The following is a 26022-nucleotide window of genomic DNA, read 5'->3' as shown; positions in this document are numbered from 1 at the left end:
GGCCATTTCAAGAGCCAATTTCCCCCAAAATTTGAGGAGTGTAGTTTTCAACGTTTCACTGAGAAAATGGGGAGCAAGAGGCAACCAAATAAGTCCAGGCTGTGGATGAAAGTGGAGAGATCATGAAGATAAGGCAAAGCAGTGAATCCCATGCTGCCACCACATCTCACCTGGGAGTAATTAGCTTCCTCCACACTCCACCTCAACTCAAGCACAGCCTCTTTAAAAACCTGAGGAGTTTTAAACCTAAGCATTACATAAAATCCTACACTGATGGAGGTCTGTCCTCCATGGACATTTGGGAAGAACAGGCTCCCTGGAAGCAGTTCCCCTCTACCCAGCCCTCTCTGAGTGCCGGGGCAGCCGGGCCAGGTCCTGGTGCCCATCAGTTTGTTGGGGTTCCTCTGCTGCTCCCTGGGCACTTGTGTTTTCATTAATTAGCCCTTAATCACAGATTTAAAAGCCTTTGATCCACATATTCGATCAATAATAAAGGAAATCATTGTCTCCTCAAACTGCCAAGCCCCCATCAATGAGTACAAAGAACAAACACAGCAGGAGCACTGGGAGGGGAATGACAGGAAAACGTGCCACCCATACATCTGAATCCCATTTCCAAGCGGTGCTCCATGAATCCAAAGGCTTTTGTTCTGACCAGAAATCCCAGAAATACAGGCTGGGCTGGTTATTTGTACCAGAGGGACTCCAAAGAGAGGGAAGAGCTGAATGCCAGGGCGGCTCCCAGAGCAGGACCACAGGCTGGGTCACTCCAGCTCTGCAGGGTGGGACAGCGGGGCTGACTCTGCTTCCTGGGGGAAAACACACTGGACCCCAAAACTCCTCCAAGGCCCTGCCTAAAGCCCAGGGGGATTCGTTCCTTTCCAGGAGGGGCAGATTACAGCAAGGACAGAAAGGCAACTTCTGATCAGACATTACATCTGTCTTTGTCCTGCCCTTGCCAAATCTCCCCTGGCAAAAGTGAACTCTCTTTCAGAAGATGTGGGGTGAGTGCTGCCTTGGCTGGTGCTCTTTATCCCACTAAATCACATTCCACAATTGAACTCGAAGGGTTTTTCACATTTCTGCTTTCTTTTCAAGTTTATTAAATAAAACATACAGCCAAAGTTTACATCACAATCCTCACTACACCCAGTACTGCTGCACGTGCCTGTAACTTTGTCAGATCATTCACACACCCGTTTTTTGTCAGCAGAATTCTTTGCAAATAAGCCTTTAAAAAGTATTAATAAAGTCGTGTTTTTCAGTCATGTGAGAATGAATATAAATCAATATGAAGACCTTGGAAAAAGAAGTTCACTCCCAGGGCAGAGTTCAGGTTACTGGGGTGCTTGTCTGTGATCATTTTTCCACTTGCAGCACCTAAGTCTCCAGGAGATGATATAACTCCAAGAAATCCAGAAAATATGGGCTCCTGTTTCCTTGTCAGCTGTTAAAACCCTTTTCCTGGTGTAACAGTAGGTCCTAATCCAGACTGTCTTTTTCTATTAATCACCCTTTTGGGCGGAAATACTGAGGCAGAGAGGATGAGCCTTGAGGAAGGCACTGGGGTGTCACTAAGCATCTTCTGTCAGATCAAAACTTGACCACAGGAAAAGCTGAGAGGGATAAATCCTGGAACAGATGCACAAATGAGCAATAGCTGAGCCATATGAAATATAATAAAGTGCAGACTTGCAGGCTTTGGAGATGGAAAGGACCTATTAGGTCATCTAAACCCAGCTTTTGCCAAGTCAGGATTGGCCCCTAGAGTGATGTGCTGAACTTTATGAAAAAACCCAGGCTGCCAAAAGCTTTGTCAAGCCTGTTACACTTTGCTCCAGGAGAGAAATGAAAAACCCCAACCAAAGACCTAATGAACAGGCTTCAAGTCATGGAGTGCCAGGAAAATGATTGTGTCTCCATCTCTTTACCAAGCCTTGATGAGGAACCAAGTCCAGAGGACTTTCATCCTGTACAACTGCCACAGCTAAAACCAGGCTCACCAGAACTGAAAGCCACAGAGCCAGGCTTTGGCCTCGGGTTCCTCCAGCAGCTCCACAGAGAATATTCACTGAGGCTCAAGCTACTTGGAGGTGCCAAGTGAAAGCCTGTTCCTTTCACACTGCTGCCTCCAGCCTCTGTTCATCGAGCCAGGGAATGGTATCTGGAGCTGCTTGCTCTGGGAGGCTCCCAGAGCCAGGAGGACACACTGTCTCACCACCTCCAGCAGGGCTGGAAAGGAGCTGGGGAGGGGGAGTACAGAGTGTGAGGGTGGGGACCAGGAATCCTGGGAAGAAGCACCTGCCACCAACCACCCCTGAGACCACACACATCTTAAGAAACTACCCAGAAACGCAGTCCTGTGTGTTTTCATTATGGGAATGGAGTCCTGCAGGAGACCAGGAATGCCTCTGGCAGTGGAGACAAGGGAGAAGAGATGGCAGCCAAGAAGGATCCGTGGAGGACAGTGGGAGACAGCTGTCTGAGGGAAATGGGGTGAAGCTGATGGCCAGGACACTAAAGTGACAGCTAAAAAACATCCACTGGGAGCCACTTCTGTAAGTACCAGGGGCTGTTCACACACTGCACTCACAGCTCATTCCTCTACAAGCACAGGCTTCGGGCCCAAGGAGCTGAGATTGCTGGAGAAGTTTCTGAGTGTTCCCATCTCCCACCAAGGGCAGCAAAGCAGATGGAACTCAAAAGTGACACTAAAGGCATGGAGGAGCCTGGAGACAGGTGGGAGAACCAGGGCAGCTGAAAAGCATTTCTTTTTCTGAAGGATCCAACTCATCCAATTTCATGGGAGCAAGGTTTTTATAACCCTAGCAAGCCACAAGTTTGGTTTGTATTTTTTTAATTTCTCTAGTCTAACATACTCAGAAAGTGAGATTTAAAATTTCTCTTTGTGCAAACAACCCATACTGTGTCTTACACACCATTCACAAACCAGTTCCATGGTTTAACCATGGATGGGGCTTGAGCTGCCATCAAACACCTGCAGAAAGGCCAAGCGTTGGATCACAAGTGATACAACACCACAGAAACGTCCTGGGAGACTACACTCCCTCCACACTGTACAACCTGCTCTCCCATATGGCACATGGTGGGATTGTTGGGGTGTCCTGTACAGGGCCATGAGATGGACTCTATGATCTCTGTGTGTCCCTTCCAACTCAGGGCATTCTATGATTTTATGATTTATGATTCTGGATCTGGGATGAATTTGTCAAGCTAGCAAGCACAGGGAGGGTGTCCTGTGCCACTTTTAGTAAACATCTCTTATAATTTTGTATCCTCATACTGGATTTAGATGGACTGACAGAGAGAGCAATTCCCATGTTCTCTAGCCAAGCTCACTACACTGCACCCCAAACCCCCCAGCTGTGCTCCCAGCAGAGCAGGAAGCAGGGTTACACTGACTCGTCCCTCGGGGGGCACTCACCGTGGTTGGAGTGTCTCACACAGTCCCCCAGCACGGCGCTGAACTCCCTCTGGGCTCCGGGCTCCGGGAAGCAGAAGTAGCTGTGCCGGGCAAAGGGCTGCCACAGGAACACCGGGAACTCCTTGGGGAGCTGCACAAAGGCTGGACTCACCTCCTTCTCACTCGACCCTGCACAAAAACACACCCCATTGGAAAGCTGCCCATTTCTCGGGGTGGTTGGCTCCTCTCTAGACCTTTGCTAGAGGGAAACATGAGACAGGAAAAAATCAAGTCTGCTTCCCAATCCAAGCATTTGGACATGGAGGGCAGGGGGACATGGCCGGGATGGGCACACTCAGCAGGCACCAAACACCTCGCCACCTTACACCACAGCAACATGGCAGCCTCTTGCTGTGTGTCCAAGGTGGCCAAAAACTACACAGTCGTGGTAAAATTCCAAAGAAATTATTTCACTGGATTGCAGCTGCTGGGGAAACAGTTTTCACGGCAAGTGAGGAAGTCAGTGTGGCCAGCTCTGGTCTCTGCCACAGAAAGACCATATAGGAGCATATGGACTTCCATGTAGGAACAAACTGCATTAAACCATGTTGGAACAGCAGTGCTTCCCTTGGCTCCAGGGTTTCCAAACACACCTGCACTGAAGAACTGTCCCTTCGAGCCCTTGTGGGTGAAGCAAAGAAAGCACCAAGTACCTTCAGTTCCCACCTGCCCTGAGTCTCTGTGAGTCCCTGTGCACAGGAGCTGCTGCACAACACATTTAGGGGTGACCAAACCCCATCCCGGGTCACTGCTGTGCTTTGAGAGCCCAGACACAGGAGGGTCACCTCAGAGGGTCTTCAGCATCACACAGAAAGGGAAAGGGGGCATAAAAGTCTAACTGAGGCCCTCTTTTTTTGAAGGGAGAGCCATGGGAAGCCCACAAACAGCCTCAGGATGCTCCATGTTGCTCAATCCCAACTGCTGTGATGACACACAGAGGACACCCCCAAGCCCCTCTGACCACCCCATGCCTTGGGAAAGGGTGTAAGGGGGCACCTCCCAACAGTTGTAACTTTAAGTAGGATGAGACAGGACTTAAAAAATAAATCCTTGTCTTCATGGTACCCTCATCCCTTTCATTACGTGGCATTCCATTGTCCAAATCTGACTCTGCCACATGAGATCTGCTCCCTGAAAGCCTGAATTTTCTCTGTCTTTGTGCAGTGGGGGCAGGCAGGACCACAGCAGTTCCCATCCCAGAAACAACAAACTCAGCAGCAGCAGCAGCAGCAACCTTCCTGCCCTCTCTGTGGGACTCATTATCAGCTGTGAGTCAACACAGGCAGCTGGCATCTAAAAATGGAAACAAATAAACCAGGAATATTAACAAAGCCCAGGAACAATGGTGGTGTGGTTCCTGCCCTGCTTCTGCACAGCTTCCATGGCTTTGTGCCGGGATGATGGGAAGAAAGGGAGCCTGCATTTCTCTGAATGTCAGCTCAGAGCACCTTCTGTGTTCATCCACCCTGGAGCTGTTCTCTGACTTGGGAAAAGGGCTGTGGGCATCTTCTGCTGCCCTGTTTTAATGTGGAGCCTGAAAGCCTTCCCAGAAGAGGGAACAGAATAAGGAACAGAGCCTGGGTTTTGGCAACTCAGGGCTTACCCACAGGATCTGGAAAATGTTTATCAGACAGCAAATTGTAATCTTCTTCTGAAGTCAGCACTTTGCCTCCTGCAGGAACAACGTGATATTTAGGGCTGGCTCCTTTCTGGTAGGCCTGGAAAATCAAGAAAGAGGGAGTATCATGAAAAAGAGATTTAAGGAGAGGGAAAACATAAAATACACAACTCATTGACAAAGCCAGGAGTTGTTCTCCACGATCCTTGTGGGTCCCTTCCAACTCAGGATATTCTATGATTTTAATGCATGGGGGTATTCCCAAAAGGGAAAATCTTTTCATCAGGCTGAATTCTGGATATGTTCCCTGGACATGTCAAATCTAAAACACAGTTAAATATAAAAAACATGTTTGAAAATACCCTCTTAGAGCTTCTCTGCCATGAGGAAGAGTCAGGGACAGAAGGGAGGGAAAAGGATGGGATTTTCTCCTGAGCCCTCTTTGTTTGATTTGTCAGCCAGGACTAGTTTGACTGTGGCCAAATGAAAAACTTCCCTGTAGTCAACCTGAGGCCACTACTACTTTTAAGTAGCACAACTACTACTTAAAATCCAACTGCAGGAGCAGAGGGATGCATTACAGTGACACACAGATAAGAAGTGTTCTGGGACAGGCAGAGGAAGGTTCAAAGTGCTGTCAGAACAATTTGCTAGTTCTTGCCAACATCTATTGCCAAGGTTTTACCCTCAGCCATCCCCTTGGCAAGGCTGGAGCCACTGGGACGAGGACAAGGCTTCATCCAGTACTGCTGAAGGAGAGGCAGCAGCAACTCCACCTGGCACCAGTTTATTTGGGAATGGACAAGAACATCCAAGGAAGAAGCACTTACCTCCTTGGTCTCAAAGCAATCCACAGTGTAGTCATTTCTGATAACGACATATCTGTCCTTCCACTTCTTCAGATCCTCTGCGAAATGCAGCAGCTCTGCCTCGTACAAGACCGTCCCCGCTTCCCCTGGGGGCTGCAAAGACACTCTGTGAGCTCTGAGGCTGCTCTGAACCCCTGGCCAGTTGGAAGCTTTTATTCCTACATTTACAGAAGGCTGCTACGAGAGCTCTGGAGCCTTCAAATGCTCTTTGGAGTCACAAACATCCCTCTGATTTGGGCAGATACTACATACACAAGCAAATTCTTGTAGCCTGAGCTGAGGAGGAAGCAGAAGAGCTCTGCCTTCCAAAAATACTGCCATATTTCTGAGACAGAGATGTGATTCTTTCAGCTGGCGTGCTGAATGCAAGACCTTAGAATCCTGGAATGGTTTGGGTGGAAAGGGACCTAAAAGATCACCTCATTCCAACCCGCTGCAAAATGACCTGTAGTTCACGAACTCCCATTTTCCACTATGTCCTAAAAACATTTCACTGATGCAGCAAAGAGTTTTATTATAAAATAGTAAGTTGTTTCTCATTTCTCTGTAGCACTTTTGCATCTGTGCTCTAGTAACTGATACATATCTTCCTGAAAAACACAGCTCTTCTATTATCCCACCTCTTCCATCATCCCTCCTCTTACATCCCACCTCAGTGCTTTACCCGACTCGCTTCCAAAGCATTGGAAATTCATGACTGCCCATATGGCCAGAAAATTTAGATTTGTATCTTCTTAACATTGAAGGTGCATTTTCCTCAAATAAAGAGACTTTTGTCTCTCTTTTTGTCTCTCCTCTAATAAAAACCAGCTTCCCATAGCTCATTCCACAGAGGGAATCATTGCCATCTTCCTCATGGAACCCTGAGCCGTGGATGAAAGGATTAATTATGTTCTCCTCTTCCCTGAATGTGTGATCTGTGTCCCTAGATTTTGCAGAACCTTGCAGTCAGCAGGAAGCAAATAGTTTTGTCCAAGTGGCCAACTCTGTACCAGGAACTTGTGCCACAGATTTCCTCACACTATAATAAAACAACTAAACAAGACCAAAACAAACATGAATTTTCAAAAGTACAACTTGAAACCTGCACCCAAACATAACTTTTCCACCTCAAACCTAACTGAACCAAATCCAACATCTCCATGTGCAAACTATTGTGTGAACTTGAGCTATAGATAAGAAAACACATTTCTAAAATGCCACAGATGCACATTTATTATGTTTTCAACTATCCAATATAAGAAGCTGAAAGAACACTGTGTAGAAACATTTAGATAACTTTAAAAACATGCTTTGGGTTGATTTTTAGAAGCTTTGAGTATCTGTGCCACTCTTACCTCTCCTTGAGGGCACTGAATGCAGGGAAGAACAAGAAAACCCAGTGCAGGCAGTGCCCGACAAACTTCCAGCTCACGTTTTTCATACAACTTCTAAAGGTGTGATTTAAATACCTAATGTGTTAATTATTCCACGCAGCAGAGCCTTCCTACCTTGGTTTTCAGGAAGCAGGACTGGGAATGCCGGTGCTGCTCCAGCTCCTCCTGCACGTGCCTGCAGAAGGCCACGGCGTACTGGCGTCGGTAGTGTGGGCTGAAGTTCTTGATGATGGCCTCTGTTTTTCCTGAAGCAGGAACAGAGATTTAAGTGTATTTCATGCATGTGGCTTCACAAACTGCAGTGCAGAACCAAAGCACTTATCCCCAGAGACCCAAAATTCTCCTCTTTGGAAAAGAGAAGTTTCGGCGTGACCTGATTGTGGCTTCCTGGTACCTGAAGGGGCTACAAGAAAGGTGGAGAGACACTCTGGGCAAGGGCTTGTAGTGACAGAACAAGGGGGAATGGCTTCCCACTGCCAGAGGGCAGGGTTAGATGGGAGATTGGGAAGAAATTCTTGGCTGTAAGGGTGGGGAGGCCCTGGCACAGGTTTTCCAGAGAAGCTGTGGCTGCCCCTGGATCCCTGGGAGTGTCCAAGGCCAGGTTGGACGGGGCTTGGAGCAACCTGGGCTAGTGGAAGGTGTCCCTGCCCAGGGCAGGGGGTGGAACTGGATGAGCTTTAAAGTCCCTTCCCACCCAAACCATTCCATGAAAATCCTGCCCAAGGACCTCTTGCTGCACAGATGAGAAAACCCTCAGAGATGCACTCAGAAAGAACTTGTCCAGAAAAACACTGGGTTTGGGACACTGTTTTCCTTCTAAGAGTGAGCAAAACATACCCCAAATCCATTTCTCCAAGGAAAGCTGCTGTCTGCCTCTCCCTGGGATATGCTGCCACAGAGCCGTGGGGGCTCAAGGGCTGAAAGGGTTTTCAAAGCAAACCAATAATACTGGCTAATGTTCAGCCATATTAGCCAATTTTATCGCTTAGTGAGATTTTAAAGCTGTCTCAAAGCCCTACAGACTCTTCTAGGCTTGGGTGCTGCAGTCTGGTCTTTGTTTTAGTGCAAACAGATACTCAGTCAGGCTGCAATAAACACCAACCTTGTATTGTCTCGCTATAATCAAGATCTCATCAGTAGCAACAGCAGTGAACACACTGACAGTCTCATTTCTGAGAATCTTACAACAGTTTGCAAGTAATTAACTCATCAACCCTCCCAAAGAAATAATGATGCTTTGCAGACAGAGAAGTGAAGCTAAAAGTTAAAGGCATGTGCATATATGGGACTCCAAAGATTCTGTGGCAATGCAAACACCACCTGGGCTATGATCTAGAGAGCATCCCAAACACCCTGGATACTGGAGAGATCCCTTTCTTCTTGGCATTAAGGAGCATCCTTGCCAAAGGGCTTTTTCTGAGCATACAGCAGAGAACTGTCATTTCACATCTTGAGCAATTTTGATGCTTTCCAAATTTCTTTTTGTTCTGCTTGAGGAAAAAATACCAATTCTCTGTATGAGACCAAAAAAAAGGGTAGTTCCCAAACTAAGATTCCATGAACCCTAAACGGACCCCTAAACCAGGAATGGCACTCGGCATTCCTGAAGGGCCAAAAAGGGGAACTGTGACCTCCAGAGTTCTGGAAAAGCTGAACCACCTGCATCCTTTAAGGATATATACTCCCTTACTGACAAACTCCTCCCAGCACTACCACCAGAAGGGATTCACTGGGAGTTTCCATGAGGTTTCTGGATTTTACAGCCTGGGCTGTGGGTCTGCAGCAGCTCCAGTGAGATCAGGGAGAGCTCTTGACAGATTTGCAGTTTCAAGCACAGTCTTTCTAAATTAACCACACAAAACTTCCTGCATTACTACTGGTTTTACTACCATTTCTCACAAAAACAAGAGCTTTAAATGCCAGTGCGGTTCCCAGAACATTCATGCCTTTTTTCTTCTTAAATACTTTAAAATATAGTTAAAAAAAGCAGAAAAGCCATGGATCATACCATGGGATTTTATGGGAGAAAGTGCACAGGATGCTATGGTCCAAAACTCATCACATCTGGCTACCAATTTCCATTTTAAACCCCCAAATATGTGTGGCTGAGTCTGCCATGGAAAACGAGTGAGTTTGCTAAGGAGTTCACAGAGATGGGCAATGGCAAGAGATTTTATAAGGTGCTTATTTCAGGTCCAGCTCTGATTTGCTCCTCATGTAGGACATTACCAGAATGGTAATTTCATCCATTCAGAGAGCCACATTTTTTAATTATGCCAGAAATTATTGTCCAGAGAAGCTGTGGCTGCCCCATCCCTGAAATGTCCAAAGCCAGGTTGGACAGGGCTTGGAGCAACCTGGGCTAGTGGAAGGTGTCCCTGCCCATGGCAGGGGTGGGACTGGATGGGCTTTGAGGTCCCTTGAAACCCAAACCACTCCGTGATTCTATGAATTATTCCATAATTTCCTGGCACGGATGTGCAGGCAGAAGAAAAAGCTACAAAATGGACACGACCTTTCATTCCAGCCACTCCCAGGTAACCAGCTCAGAGGGGTGACGTGGAGCCACCTTCTTCTTAACCATCAATGGGATCGCTGCCTTCCACTAAGCTGGAAGCCCTTTTTGTCCCACTCCTGCCCCATTCCCATCACACGCCACGATGGGAGACAGACCCGGTGCCCCCACGAGCCCAACCCAGGCACACAGAGGGGACTGGGGCAGGGCTGGGGGGCAGAGCCAGAGCCCAGCCATCAGTTATGGAACCTATGGAAGTCTGGCACACATTTACTGGCGGGACAGCACCGGGTGACAATCTGGACTCCAAACCTTCAGTTTTAAGACAGATTTTTGGAGACCTCCTGATTACAGGATGTGCTTGGGTATAATAGCAGGATATGGTGCTGCTGGAGCAGAAAATCCCAGCCCTTTAAAAACCAGCCTGCTCTGGGCAGATGCATAAACTTATTTTCCAAATAAGGACAAAGCTTCCCAAAACCTTTTTTAGAGCATTTTTTCCCTCTGGTCCCAGCCAGCAGTAGGATGTTGTTGGCCCCGGTGGAGTTTCCTGCTCAGGGTTTGCCCCTATTTTCCACCGTGGCTTTTTCTTTTCCAGTTTGTAGTGGCCTCTTAATCTGTTGCAGAGGGCCCTGGGACACTGGACCTCATTTGACTACTGCCTGCATCCTGTAGTAAAAATTTGTAGAGGAAGCAGGACAAAGAACAGAATTCTGGTGTTGGGAAAAAACTTCCAACAATCGCAGGAAATATCTGTAATTTTTGCAAAAGTCTTTCAGTGATGGCTAAATGGCCTCAGAAGTGTGAGTCTTCACTGTCAACATTGCTTAGATCAGCTTGAAGGACAATGACTAAAGAGAAAGGAACTCTGCAATTCATAATATATATTTGAGATGTGTGACACTGATGTCATTTTTATGTGCAGACTATGATCAACCAAAATATGAATCGAGGAGCAAATGTTTCAGGCCTTTTCTTCCAGTCTTTGCACTACTTGTTGCAAAGGATTTCTGCATTAAAATCTCCTCCCTCTTAAAATTAGAAGAAAAGTTTATTTAAAGAGACTGTGAGTGGCACCACACAAGGACCTGGCAGTGCTTGGCTCGACAGGAATCTCAGCACTACCTGGGGTGGGAAGAGAAGTGGATGGACCCTTGAGCCATTGTTCACCCATGGATCTTTAAACTCTTTTGGTTTACAGAAGATAAAAATACACTATTTGAAAATAAACACGATGGAAACAGTCATGAGTAACAGAAACTCTTCCCATGAAATGATAACATGGCGCAACTAGAGATAAAATACTCCAGGGCAGTTGAAAAATGAGTTCCCCTAATTCTTTTCCAAATTTAGTGTGGCTGGCCTAGTCAGGGCTGTTTATATGGAGCAAGGCCAACCTTCCCACTTGGTTGGTCTGGCAACGGCACAGCCACAGCCTGTACAACTGGGATGTGAACCCCAGCAGCTAGGATGTTTATCCCAGGAGAATGCAGAGCTTGGTCAGCTCCAGGAGAAGCCTCCACGCAACCTCCTGGTCCTGTGCAGGGCCGGGAGCTGGACTCAGTCATCCCTGTGGTTCCCTTCCAACTCGGGGTATTCTGCCATTCCATGAACCAAAATTGCCAACAGGGAAGACAACAGTGGTGGAGGTGGAAGGATTTCTGTCAAATTAATGTGCTGAGGGTCCATTCCCCCTTTGTTGAGGGTTTAGATCCTGCTCCAGAACAAACCTTGCTGATGCTTCATGATGCATCTCCTGTTCTGCAGCACAAGTTACAATATGTCTTTTGAGACTAAAAACAAATGTCACTGTGCTGAGAAACAAGAAACATCTACCACTTGTCCCTCTGGAAATCAGTAATCATCCCTCAGATTGGTTTCTTCTTGCTTTCCCACTGCCTTTGACCTTCTTAGCTATGTGATACCTTGCTGGACACTTGTATGGAACTCCCAAGCCATCAGTCCCCCAGCATGGCCTCAAATACACGACTTTTCAGTGTAGGTGTCACTGCTTGGACTGAAATAAACTGGAATATAGCTTTAAAAAGCAAGGGCAGTCTTTGGCAAGTGTTCCCAGGAAATCCTGCTGGTCTTTCCACTGGCTTCCAGCCTGGTGGCACGGCCATGTGCAGCCCGGACAGCTCGCCCTGCCACACTTCACTGCTCTCAACAACACGTTGCCAAGTGGCCAGGACAGAGGCAGGGTAGGAAAATTCAGGGAAAAAGGCCAGAAAACAATAATGTCTTGGCTGGCATGGAGGAGAGAGATTGCTCACCCACACCTGAGCCACTTGGAAGTTAAGGATGGAAAGAAGCGAGGACTTGCCACAAAAGTTATTATTTCACTTAAATATTGGTGTTTGGTAGCAAGATGACCCTTCTAAGAGCAGCAAGATGATCATGTCCCTTCCTCTTCGTAGCACAATTGCTTGCACTCATCACTTTTTGGAAGGGGTTTCAAAAAAACACCATGACCAGTGATACAGATCCCTTTGGAGGGCTGGGGGATATATATTTTTAAACTATTTATGCCCCTTGGAAAACACACTTTGTGCCCCAGGGGACATGAACTGTAAAAAGGTAGATTATTTGCCATATTGAAGCAAATCCTAGACAAAATAAAACCTAAAAGAAATAAGCATTGTGTGTGCTGAGTGTCAGTACATCCAGCACTTCTAACAAGTGAAGTGGTGAGACAGAACAGGAACAAATCACTTTATCTTTGTTTTCTTCCACCAAGCCACAATCAAAGTTGTCAGAAATCAATGTAAAATGATCAGCTGATCATACCCACATGGTGCTTCACCAGCCAGGATGGAACCCACAACTGGGGACATGCTTTAAGTGATAAACTGTAAACTTTACTGTGTGCCTTGATGTTATACAGCAAATTCAGCACTGAGAGCTTAGAAATTACTATCCATCCATCCTTCATTCCACATCCATAATCTGATTCTCATGGCACTTCAAGGCAGTACCAAAACGAGCTAACAAACTAATTTCAGTGTTCAGCTCACGGGCCAACTTCATCCCAAGTCCAACAGAACCTTTGATGGAGGTAAACATCTGAGACTGCAGATGCTCCCCCTGAGCTCTGGGAAAGTAATTCCCTTTGGCATATCCTGACAGTGCCCATCACCTCCCAGTGCTCTGGGACACGGAACAGTGCACCAGGAATTACCAGCAGCTGGTTCCCTCTTTCCTACAGTGGAGTACTTACAATACCACCCAGAAACTGTTTAAAAGTAAAGTGCTCCCAGACTTTACCTCCACGTCCAGGGAGGCAATATAAACCTCTCTCTTTGTTGCTGGAAGCAGAGCTCAGTTTGATCTTTATTTATAAAACAGTATTTCGATTACTCCTGAGTCAGGACTTAACACCTGTTCTGACAAAAAGGGAGGGCAGACCCAAATCCCAGGCTCTGATTTGGCTGGATCACCTCTCCACAGGTTTGTCTGCACTCAGCCAAGCCAAGTTCTCTGGCGGAGCCACCCCTGTTCCCCAGAAAGGAACGTGTGGTTTGCACCTGATAAAATACTCAAACCAATTATTCACTCTCAGCTCGTTTTCTGTTAATGGAGGCTGCTCTTATCAAAAATTTACAATGCTGCAATTACCCAGGCCCAAATCATCAGCTGGCAACACAGCCACTGAGTGACACTGGCACAATTCCTGTCAGTCACCCTAAACAGTGCACAGGAGAGGATAACACCCATCACCCCCATCATCCTCTGATTAAATCTCAGCAATAAGCACTCCTTGGGTGCTCAGTCCATCTTCTCTATAGGAAGAAATCGATGCTGTCTTGTGAAAAAAAAACAGATTTTCTCTCAAGTTTGTCAGCTGAGCCCGTGGGTGTGAAATCTGGGCTCCACCAGAAGCGAAGCCTCTCTCTCACAGCAAACTAAACAAACACATTGGTAAGTTCATGGAAACTTGATCCACAGCAAAGGAGGTGCCAAAAATAACAGGCTCCATTCCAGCCTTGCAGATCTCCCTTGCTACAATTGTACCCAAGTGCTTTGCTCTTCCTCGAGGGCTCTACTAAATGAGGCTGGATTTTACACTGACGTGGACAATTATCCCACAGATTCCATAAGTTTATATACTTATAACGTTCCTCTCAGGCAACTTCAGGAGCATCCCATGCTTCAGAGGAAGCAGACAGACCTGAGTGAGACAGAGCTCATGCATTCTAAAAAAAAAAAAAAAAGGTTGTTTTCCCAAGAGTAGCTTGTGATTTAACAATGGAACTCGCTATTTGAAATTAATTCTGATTATTAAAAAATGCAAAAATAAATGCAGAGCACTGATCCTGCGTAAACACAGACTGGCTCTCGGGTCAAACTCGACACTCAGTCCTACAGACAGCTTTCCTTTCCCCTCTTTCTGCCAGACCAGGGTGCACCTGGGTTTGCTATAACCTGGAACTCTTTGGAGGACACCTCCACTTCAACCATGCTGTTTCCATGCATCCTCTACAAGAAGTGTGTGATTCCCTCTCACTGCTCTACAGGTTGCCAGGGAATTTTATTTCAGATCAGCTGCAGTTGAGATGGAAATGCCCAGGGAAATGGATTTAGTATCAACCCACAACTGTCAAGCAACAGGCTGGGGTGGCACAGACCTCGTGCCCACCTGAAATGGAGGAGCTGCCTCCAGCAGGTACATCCACTCCTTCGGCACCTGCACTTCATGACAGCCCTGGGACAGCACATCCCCAGCTGCTTCATCCCTTCTCCCACACGGGTCACCTCTGGTGCAGGGGGAAAAGGATGGACAACCCCTCCAGACAGAGATGGGTCCGGGGGGGGCAGAGGGGACAGAAACCCCAGGAAGCCACTGGCAGTGTGATGGCCCCCCTAAACAGAGGGGTCTGGAGCAGGGGGCAGGGAAAACAATGGGAAGGAGTGAAACTTTAAGCTCAGAGTGCCTGAATTGTGAGCAGTGAGATCAGACACTCCTCTCTCACACAGCAGCCGCCAGCTCTGCAACCCTGCCACTGCCCAGGCGTTACTGAGGGGAGAAGGAAGATCTCACCAGTCGCCTTTGCACTTTTGTCAGGCTAAAAAAGTCCTAATAACCATGAATTACATAAAGGCCAAAGCCCGTGGTTAATCAAGCTGAAACAAGCCCAACAAGCCCTTTATTGGTAATGGGGTGAGAAGCAGCAACGCTCTGTCTACAAACAACTACTCATGGCCACATCCAGCTAGAATATGGTCTGACAATACCTTCTTTATGAGCTTCTTTCAGAGCACCACGGGAACTAGGGACTTAATAAAACAAATTAATCTGGTTCCTGGGGCTCACAAGGAGCTAAACTGCATTCTGCAGTAAGTAAATTTGGAGATAGTCAATGGTTTTCAAGTTTTGGGGATTTTTTTAACTCCCTGAGCCACTAATGGGGTCACAGACACCAAGCATGTCCTGAGCAGCTTTCTCCAATCCAGATCTCAGCATCACATTACACGTCACAGTAGGTCACACAAAAATATTTCTTGGGAACATTTAAACAGCTTTCAGAAAACATAAACCAATGCTGCATCACCCTTTAAATCAGGATGAGGTATTCCCTCTCCCCTCCCTTCCGGGTGACAGCAGCCAGTTACTCCACTGCCCAACCATCCCCAAGGCAAACTAACAAAAAAACATTGTCACACTGGAGACACAGATAACAGAAAGAACCATCCTCATGACACTAGTGGAAGGTTTTTCTGAATATATATATATATATACACATTTATACAAACACACACACCCTCAAAAGATTAATGCTGTGCAATGCCTGGTGGGTGCTCATATAGTTCGTGAGAGACTTTTACTAATTTCTTTTTTCTTAATTACTTTGCCAAATTTTGCCATACTACATGGCTCTATTACAAGATTACTCAGAGGATTATATGGCATTGGACATAGCTATGAGTACACACACACACAAACACACACACACACACATCTTTCTGGGCAGTGCCTCATTTATGCTGAGGTTTCCTTACCTTAGCCTTCAATTCCCTTTATTCCCTTTGCATTCTCAGTCCTTTCAGCAGCAGTCTGGTGTAAGTCAGCCCAGATGGACTCCTCAGAGTCCAACGTTTCCCACAAAGCATCACTTTTTAAGCACTGTAGCAGAAGGTCATTATCCCATGGTAGGATCTTATTCCCTTTCTCTTCAACAAACACACAAACTCCACAAAATGGAAGGAGGCTACGTGTGGGTAACAAAAAGAGAATAAAGGTACCATCAGGTCCCCTTTCCTTCCAATTTTTCTGACCAAGTCTTAAGGTGTTTGGTTCTCTTTTGGCTCCCATATGCACTGAAAATGAACAAATGATTTCCAAAGGATTTTCTGTGCAAAGCAAGGGTAAACTCAAGATTTGTCTCTGAACTAAGGTGAACAGAGGTCTCAAAGCATGGATGTTTATTTTAATGGCCTTCCAAGACCACAACCACGTCACTTCATTTTATCCCAGAAAATCCTCTCAGCCTCCCAGCTCCCCCTTGGCACTCTGAACCCCGAAACACCAAGTGGGGAAACACACAGATTTGAACCCAAACAACTGGCACCATTCAGATGTTTGAAGCCCAAGGCCATACCCAGGTGTGCCAGCTGGGGCCATTTTCCAATCTAATCTGTTTTTCTTGGCTCGTGCCAACACCACCTCGCCCTGGTGCTCCGCAGGGCAGCAGCTGTGAAGGGTGTTTGGAGGGGGACAAAGAGCCAACCCTTTGTAAAAACCAAGAATCAATTTTATTCCTCTTCCCCCTCTTTTAAAAGGGAATATTTATATATATATATATGCATATATATATACACACATATATATGTAATATTAAGCTTCTAATAAAACTTTGTATTACAGGAAGAGGAATATGTAAAATGCAGCTCACACTCCAAGGAATTTTTTTACCCCACCTCCCAATTTACACTGAGCTTGCACAACAAAAATGGAATCATATTTCCTTCACAGTGCATTTTTATGCACTATTTCAGGCTCTCACTAATTCCATGTTATAATACTGGAATATGACTGCAAGAAAATTTAACTGTTGTCACAGCAAAACCCTGGGGAGAGGATTGGAGGACTTGCTTTAAAAAAACTTAGAAGTTTGAGTGAAGCATCATTTCAAAATCTCCTTAACCTCACATATATTTTGTTGTTACGAGGCATCCCATGGTGACACAATGGGATCACTTCCTGATGCCACATGGACTGTGCTGGCCATAAAGATGCCACAGGAGGAATTGTTCAAGGCTGACACAACCTGCAAGACAAAAATGCTCCACAGCACTACGCTGTGGTTAATCTTTCACCAAGACAATTTCTCCCTACTGATAGTCTGCTCTCACATTCAGAAAAAATAAGATTATATCCTTAAACACATTTGCTAAATCTTTAGAAATGAGTGGATTAAAAAAGGATCGCATTCACACTCTGCAGGAAATCCTGCCAAGCATTAAAGGGTCTATACTAATGCAACTGAAAGTCTCTCCTCTTAGAAACAAACCCTTCTCTACTGCTCCATGGATGATAATGTCTCCCAGAAGAACCACACTGTTCACTGGGGTTTTAATTCTGCAGAAGAGATAGGAGACGGTGCCTCATCCTGTGGGGGAGGTTTCTTCACATGGCTGCTAAAAAGCATCAATTAAGGTAAAGAGCTTAGAAGACAAGTGTGTAATTATGACATAAATCTGCTCACCCGATCCTGTGTAAAACAACCAAAAAAAAAGTCTGTTTTATTGTGCATATTATGGATGGGGAAGGGAAACTACAGCTCTGTGATGCAACAGGTCAGCTTTGGAACTCAAGGTAGTGGAGGAACACCATGAAGTGGTACCAGCTCATCCACCACCTCCTTCTTCAAAGCAGGTTTGGCACGCCTGGGACCTCTCAACGTGGCAGTGGCCACCTGCCAGTGGCCTTCTTTTCCCTCTTTTCTCCCACCCAAAGTTGAGCAAGGCCATAATCAAGATGCCAGTATTTCCAAAGCACTTCTTTTACAGAAGGAAACGAAGTGATTTGAACATTTTTGGAGGGTTGTTTTTTTTTCCCCCCAAAGCTAAAAGGACCCGTTAATTAATCATTCCTTACTCGGCAGAGTTTCTGCTTTTGATTCTTCTGGGTTAAAGCTGGTACCTGACTAATAGAAGTATACTTTCTGCTAGCAAATCTAGAATAATTCCAGAAATTTTATCCTGAAAAGGGGTCAAGTAAAAATCCAAACAACCCCTAACTTTGTGCAGCTTCAGCAGTATCAAAGATGAAGGATTATCTTTGCATTCCCCACGTCTGCTCTCCTACAACCCACCAGTGCCAGCAATCCACATCACTAAAGGCACAAGAAACACCCCCAGGTCACAGGCCATAGGTTAGAGGAATTTAAGGAAAAAGGGAAAGAGAAGAACTGTGCTCAGAAATAATTTGATGTAAATGGCACAGAGGACACATACAAAGGAAGACCTTTATCTTACAGTCACCCCTGAGGGTTTCAGGTCTCTTTGTTCCAGCACACTCTTCCAACAAAATCATTTATTTTCTTTCTCAGGCTTCTGTTTTTAACCCCTAATTGAGAGGAAGGCCGGACCCCACTGAGGCCCAGCCCCGGTGTGCCCTGCTGCCAGGGGAAGGGGTGACACACAGCTCTGCAGGTAGAGCCTCCCAGTCGCCTCCTTCCCTCCGGGGAGCTGGATTCACCAAGCTCCACTCCCAGCCAGCGCAGTCCCGCTCTGTGATCCCGAGGGGTGACATCCAGCCACTTGTCACTCTGCCAAGGGCTGCACGTTATCCTCCTTCCGCCTGGACGAGTTTCAGTTCCTCAGTGCTCATGAAAGCACCACTGGGCAGACAATAGGGTTAGTGCTGCTGTTTGTTTGCTCCATTTCTGAGAAGACTTCCCGGGAAGAAGCACCGCTCGGTCATTGTCCCTCTCACTAAACGTGTGTTTGAGGCTCCTCGGCCGCTCGGCTCTTCCGCCTCAACCTTTCAATGCTCCTTCCTTTTTATTAAGGAAAAAAAAAGAAGATAAGTTGCCTCATTTCCTTACTCCATTTATCTTTCATGTTCAGAAGGGCTTGTGACAACATGACACGACTTGAAAGGAAAAATCCCAAATCAAAACCACCTTCTTCCAGCGCTGTGTTTGTACAGCAGGGCCACGTGAGCTCCTGGGCTCAGAAAAGCAGCTGGGCAGGTTGTTATTAAGAAGAAGAAATTGGTTCCTGAGAATTTCTTTGGAAATGGGTTGGTGAGAGCTCTCCTGCAGGTTCCCAACAACCCTGTGCCTCTCAAGGTCTTCAGCAGGCCCTCAGTGAATAGACACACCAAAACGACTTGATCGTCCACCTTGACTTGTGACAACACATAACCAGGAGATATTTAAGGCTTGGTTTTTGCCCATGGAGGCAGTTCTTTAATCAGTGCATTTAACAGTTTGCTTTCATCACTCTTGCCTTTGTATGATTGGTTATGGAGCTCTGGTTTTGTAAGTCTCAGCTCTTCCATCACGGGTCTCTGTAAAGGTCTTCCCCTCAACCCAATTTGAGTTCCTGTTGATGTGGACACTGATATATCCTCTCTTTCTGGAGAAGAATATAGTCCTCTGCTTTGTTTGTCCATATTAAAACTCAAATTCTTCATCTATCTGGGTTTTGCAAAATGCACCAAGAACAAACCAGCCCTAAGAATGCAACGTGCAAGAGCTGACAGGAATAAAACAAAACAGCTTTTGTGTCACAGGAGTTTTATCTGGCAAATTTATGTCTATGGGATTACATTTTCATTTTGTGAATGCAGAAGTAATCACTAATGATGCAACTTTAAACATATTTAGCTCCTGTCTACTCAGTGGCTCTTAGGGCAGAGGTTAAAGCAGAGTGTACGAGATTTCTGGGTTTTGCTGCAGCCTCTGCAGGGCTGCTCTGCAAAACTTTGCCATGAGCCCATGGAAGTGTCCAATATCCATGTCCTGCTCTTAACACAGCAAAGCTCATTTGCAGTCTCATCCAAACCTGAATCCCTCCAAAGGCTATCTGCATTTCCTCACTACAGCTACATCTTTAGCCATGTTTGCATTCTTTAAGGGTGGCTCAAAGTCGGCCTGTGGCTTTCTGAGAAATAAGCGCAGGGAAAACCACATAAATCCATCTTCTATCTTCACTTGGGCTGATGGACTTCGCCAGCCTGCTGAAATGAGGCATGAGCCCAGAATTTCTACAAAATATCTTCCCACCTAACAGCATCCAGTGTAGCTTCAAAATACCCTCAAGAGTTTTTGAATCCACAATAACCTTTCAGAGACTTTTCTACCCGTTATTATTACTCCGAAGGACCTTTGCTGTACATACACAGTGCATCTCTTCCGATGAGATGCTACTTAGGCCACGTGCTACTCATGCAATAGCAAAACTTTTTGGTACCCTGGGACACTATTTCTTTGCTATTTACCCTTTCAAGCATCTCTGAGCCAACAGTTTCACCAACAGTTTCACCACAGGTTTTGCATAAACCCAGCAGCTTCACACAAACTGTCAGGCTCTTGGTTAATGAAAAAGCAGAGCAGTGAAAAGGATGACAGAACCAGAACAGGCCAGCAATTCTGAAAACTGTACTCACAAACCCCACCAGTAGAATTCATGGGTCGTTTTTAACGTTCAGTGAAAAACCTTGGAGATACAGTGTTGAAAAAGAGCATCTTATGGTCTCTGTTCTACTCTGAGCTCTATTAGTAGAGATGGACCAAGCCTACAAAAACAAATCAGTCAAGTTGAACCTTCTGGCTCCAAAAGTTTGGGTCTAAATGGAGTCACAGCTTTTTCTTTGCAAGTCTCAGAAATTCCAAGGCCAGGACAACAAAACCCAGGCCTCACCTTTAACCCCTGCTTTCCAGTTCTGCTTGCAGGCACGTCCTCTGAGGGACCAAGAGCCACAAACCCCACAGTCCAGGAGATGACCATCTCCTTACAACCTCTTCAGAACCAGTAATGAGGGTTATATCCTTGTGTTGTAGTTATTTCCCTTTCAGAAGTGCCTCTGGCACTAAGAGGACAGCACACACTGAAGATTCCAAGGCACTTCTGAAAATTACGTTTGCTGCCACCGGTGAGAGGCAACTGCTCATGTCTGCAGAACTGCTGGAGGCCAACCCCCAGTGCCAGGTGGGTGCTCAGCACCTCTGAAGCCAAGCTGAAAGTCTGAATGCTAACAGAAATTCTAACCATTACCAGTTTTGTGTGAATGTATTAAAAATATCTGCTTGGTGTGCTTCAGAAGAACCTGCTGCGAGGAAAACATGGAAGCATCAGATCTTATCTCATTCAAGAACGACAAGTACAGAGCAATGGGAAGAAATTCAGAGGAGACAGTGCAGCCCTGGCTTCCAGATTGAGCAGATACCCTGACATGCTTTTTAAACTCTTGATTTCCGAGGGTTCCTCTAATTTGTAAAATACTGTATCTCAAAACTGAAAGAAAACACAGAATTACAGTCAAGAAACAGATAAGATACAGAAGTAAAGCTGCTTCACTAGCCAGCAAACGTGGTGTGCTGTTTAAAGAAAGTTATTTAAATAAAAATAAACGTCTCTTAAATACATTAGACTGAGTTTTCTTGCAAATCTGCTCTGGAAAACCCCTTTTTTACACACACACTCTTTGCTTGTCTACTGTATATAAATTGCATATCTTCTGATTAACATATTGTTCAGTCTGGAATAATTACACATCAGAGAGATGCCTAATAAGCCTATCTTTAAACTCTGCAGATCTATAAAAAGATCCCAAGCATGTTTTATGAATACAGAATGGCATCAGCTGACAGTACAGTCCATATTATTGTGGTTGCAACTCAGACCCACGTGAACGAACGTTATGGGTTTGTCTTTGCATTATTCAAGACAATGGGACTTCTGAAGGAAAGCAAGAGCGTGTTCCAGAATTGTGAGACTTCACCATGAGGATAAAAGAAAAAGAGCCACACAGTATGGTAAAGAAAATGCAGAATACAGGCAAAACTGCATTTTATCAGCAGTGTGCACTTCACTGGAAGACTCCATAAGGTTTTCAGAATCAAACAGCTGCTTTGAGAAGCAACAATGAATAGAAACAGTTGGATTTACAACTAGAATTGACAAAGAAATATTTTCAGTTACCATAGCCATATTGTTTTAGACTTACATCAGACAAAAGCTATTCCAACAGGAAAACCTGTCTTAGCCAACAGCTGGAAAACTAATAGCCTGATTCTGGAAGGAAAGGGGACTTTATTACTTTTTACAGATGTCTCCATTCTCATCATCCAAAAAGAAGTTAAAACTATGAATAGGGAGATGGGCCCCATCTGAAATACAGCTTTCACATCCTCCCAAGGCTGTGCACACTCACAGCCCTGGCACCGGTTCAGCCTGCACATAATGGCCACAGAAACCCCACGTTCTGTGCACCAGCCCCAAATCAGCTGCATTCTGGGTCAGCCTCTTAGAAACCCACTCATCCCTTCCAACAGCAGAACTCCAGACCCTGAGCTATCAGAGAGGCTGGCTTTTATTTCAAAATACTCTTTTGCAGGTGGTAACAATAAAGCCCAGGCGGTGCTCACCTGCACCGTTCAGCCCCGACGCCCAGCGAGAGCCCGGTTCAGGAGCACCCCCTAAGTGTGAAGTCAGTTTATGGTCACAAAAGTAACACCTGTCAAGGCCAAGTGTTACAGGAAAGAGCACAGCAACCTTTCAGTTGACCACACTTCCTGCTGCCGGGGTATTTAAGGCACGCGAAGGAAAAGCCATGTGGCAAGATGAGCAACCACCAAACCACAAGCTCTTGCTCCGGATTACCATGGAGGGTTTTCTGCTCCTACCAACACGCTGGGTTTGGATGTTTGTTTACGTTGGTAACCCCCTTGTCTCTTGGTATGGTACCAGCTTTAGTCACCCCCTTTCTGGTACAACATGTGCTGAGCAGTTTCATGTTTTTTCCAAACTTGAGGGAAGTTGGTGATAAACTGAGATGGGGGCCTTCCTCCTTCATTCACTTTGAACTCTGCTTCTTCCCCCAACAAACCCCAATGCTGCTTCAGTTTAGGATTGGTCACCACGACTTGGCCGCAGCTCCCAAGGGATTATTGGGAACACATCAAGCCCTCAATGCCCAACCTCCAAAGTCTTTTACAGAAGCTTCTTTTGTCACAGATTTCGGGAGCGTTTCACACCAGACGGAGCCTCAGGTTTGTTCTGGGCATTCTCCCTCCCCTCAGCTTACCTTTGGTTTGGCAGGACATCACAGAACCATCGACTCATAACAGTTGGAAAAGATCTCCAAAATCATTGAGCCCACCCTGTGCCTGATGCCCACCTTGTCCTCCAGCCCAGAGCACTGAGTGCCACATCCTTGGACACCTCCAGGGATGGGGACTCCAAACCTCCCTGGGCAGCCCCTGCCAAGGCCTGACCACCTTTTCTTTCCCTGATGTCCAACCTGACCCTCCCCTGGTGCAGCTCAAGGCCATTTCCTCCTGTGCTGTCAAAAGGACAGCTTTGTTCAAGTGCAAGTGTCCAAGGCCAGGTTGGATGGGGCTTGGAGCACTCTGGGCTAGTGGGAGGTGTCCCTGCCCATGGCAGGGGGTGGCACTGGATGAGCTGTAAGGTCCCGTCCCACCCACACCGTTCTATGACTGATCTTTTCTCTTCCAAAAGCACCACAAACCCCACCATCAGCTTAGATCAGCTGACAATCTGGAAGATGATGGGGCTCCTCCTCGCAGACACATCAAATGCAACCCCGACATCCGGACACCCCCTCCAGCCACGCTCACAAACCATCACTAACCCCAAACACCCCTGGCTTCAGTAGCTTTGCTGCTGCTTCCCGGGCTCAGAGCAAAGACTGATGGAGCACAAGCACCTGTGGTTAAAACTACTTTTTTTTTACAATCACACCTAAAAATATCATCTTCTACTCAACTTCTTCTCAAAGTTTCTGGCACAGTGAGCTGGAAATAGTACAGACTTGATTTATATTTAAAAGCAGGTAAATACCACTCCAAAGAACCAGATCCAGTCTCTGTGTCTGCTCCAAAATGTGAAGCTGGGTAAAATGTGTGTCACTCACGGCAGAAGCTCCCAGATGGCTCCTGCCACCTTCTTTTCCAACGTACAGAAGTGCTGAGTGCCTGCAGACACAACTGAGCACAGCCAGAGCCCCCTGGAAAGTTGGGGAGAGCACTAAAACGGCCAGTTCCCTGAAAAATTAAGCACTAGGTTTGTCAAGCCGCAGATTAACAGCCATAAGTCCTCATGCATGAAAGCAAACACCAGCACCTCTCCCAGTATCTCAGCAGGAAGATCAGCTGAGTGGTGCCTGCACGGCGCTTTGTAGCTTGGCAGGTGCACAGGAAATCTCAGAAGGAAAGAAAAAAAACCAAACAACAAATCTGGGGCTTCCTACTGAATGAAGCCAACAGAAAATATACCTAAGAGCTGCCTTTCCAACCTCGTGGAGACACCAGCGATGAGTTCAGGGCTCCAGATCCATGAACCTTCTCAGCTCACACATAAACTTACAGAGTACAAAGTTGTGTTTGCTTGGTGAACAGCAGCTGGTAGCTGTGGGTTTGCAGCTATTTTCTAGCCTGCACGGAGGGCAAACATGGACACAACAAGGTTTAGTTCAGCAGGTGAACATGGGCAGCGCTTAGAAACCATTCCCGCTCGCCTCCAGTTTCCCTTATTTCAACTCCATGGCCCCCAACCCCTTCCCTGCTCTTGCAGGATACGCCTGAGCTGCTCAACAGATCATCCAAAGAGAGGAAAAACATGTTTTCTTTAGCTTAAGTCACAAAAAAAAAAAAAAAGAAAAGAAAAAGAGCTCATCCATTTTAGCTGCAGTTTTCTCAAAACAGCAACTTGAGGCAGACACTCAGCATGGAAACTTCAGTCTGGACAGCTGAAGGCTGGCAAAGCCTCATCTGCAACTGCAAACAGTGGAAAGTGTCTGGCAGACTAAATTGTAGTGATATTGCTTTACAGAATAACCCTAAAGAGCAAAAAAACCTCTTTTCCTTTCTTTTGCACAGACCTTGCCATTAAATCTTTGCCTGGGGATGATGGAAGCTTGCCTTTCCTCTACTTTTGTGACCACTACAATATGTGGACTATCAAGGGAAAATACAGAAGGGTTCTCTATATCATGTCCTATAAAAGCAAGCTGGTCTTTAGGCAACGCTCACCCAAGGTGTTTAACATCCCCAACGCTGCTTCAAGAATCAGGTCTTCAGTTACCAACATCAAGACAGAGCCCTGCAGAGAATCCTGGCACAAACAGCCACTGGGGTTTCATGCAGAGGAAGGAAACATCACGTGAAGCTTTAAAAACCCCTTCCTGAGACAAGAGATGAGAGGGGCTGAAGGAGAGGGGTAAGATGGATGCCAAGGGGTGGGATGGTGGTGGCATCTTTTGTAAGTCTGAAGCAACAATACCTGTATATCTCTGAAAAGAGCAAGGAAAAGCTCCTTGGCAGGCAGCAGGATTCCACATATGGCCCATGAGGATGACTTTTTTAGCTGGAATCCCAAGCACACAGAACTGAAAACCAGTAGTAAATCCAGAGAGGCATTAGTCCAGCAACTGGGCCATCCCAGGAAGTGAGCAGGCATCTGGTGTGCACGGACAGAGACAGCTTTTGAGCCCCTCAGAACCTGCAGGTCCCCTCACCTGGAACATAAACCTTCAAGGGAAATCCCAGATGTTTTTATAATATAAAGAAGCTGTAGGCACTTTTTTTCTAAGGTTGGATGTGAAAGCATTTAGTGACAGGCTGAGAGAGCTGGGATTGTTCAGCCTGGAGAAGAAAAGGTTTCAGGGAAACTTTATGGCAGCCTTTCACTATGTTAAGGGAGCCTATAAAAAGGCAGAAGAGGGCAGATAGTGACAGGAAAAGGGAGATCAGTTTTGAACTGACAGAGGGCAGAGTTAGATCCCATGTTAGGAAGAAATTCTTTACTCAGACAGTAGTGAAGCAGTAGTGAAGGTTTCCCAGAGAGGCTGTGGCTGCCCCATCCCTGGAAGTGTCCAAGGTCAGGAGCAACCCGGGCCAGTGGAAGGACTCCCTGCCCATGGCCAGGGGTGGCACTGGATGGGTTTTAAGGTCCCTTCCAACCCCAAA

The 26022-nt window shown here is 46.2% G+C and overlaps 1 protein-coding gene across 1 annotated transcript in view; it reads right to left on the bottom strand.

Moving 5' to 3' along the window:
• The window catches only part of NIBAN1 (niban apoptosis regulator 1), a 58755-nt gene that overhangs the window by 23587 nt on the left and 9146 nt on the right, over positions 1–26022 (bottom strand). Inside the window, exons 2-5 of the mRNA XM_064664048.1 lie at positions 7462–7592; positions 5933–6064; positions 5088–5202; positions 3446–3613 (exon numbers count right to left, since the gene is read on the bottom strand). Coding sequence (XP_064520118.1) covers positions 3446–3613; positions 5088–5202; positions 5933–6064; positions 7462–7592 — 546 coding nt within the window. The remainder of the gene's footprint in view (positions 1–3445; positions 3614–5087; positions 5203–5932; positions 6065–7461; positions 7593–26022) is intronic.

This window comes from Pseudopipra pipra, chromosome 9 (genome assembly GCF_036250125.1).
Source record: "Pseudopipra pipra isolate bDixPip1 chromosome 9, bDixPip1.hap1, whole genome shotgun sequence".
Lineage (NCBI taxonomy): Eukaryota > Metazoa > Chordata > Aves > Passeriformes > Pipridae > Pseudopipra > Pseudopipra pipra.
This window is presented reverse-complemented; position numbering and strand designations above follow the sequence as displayed.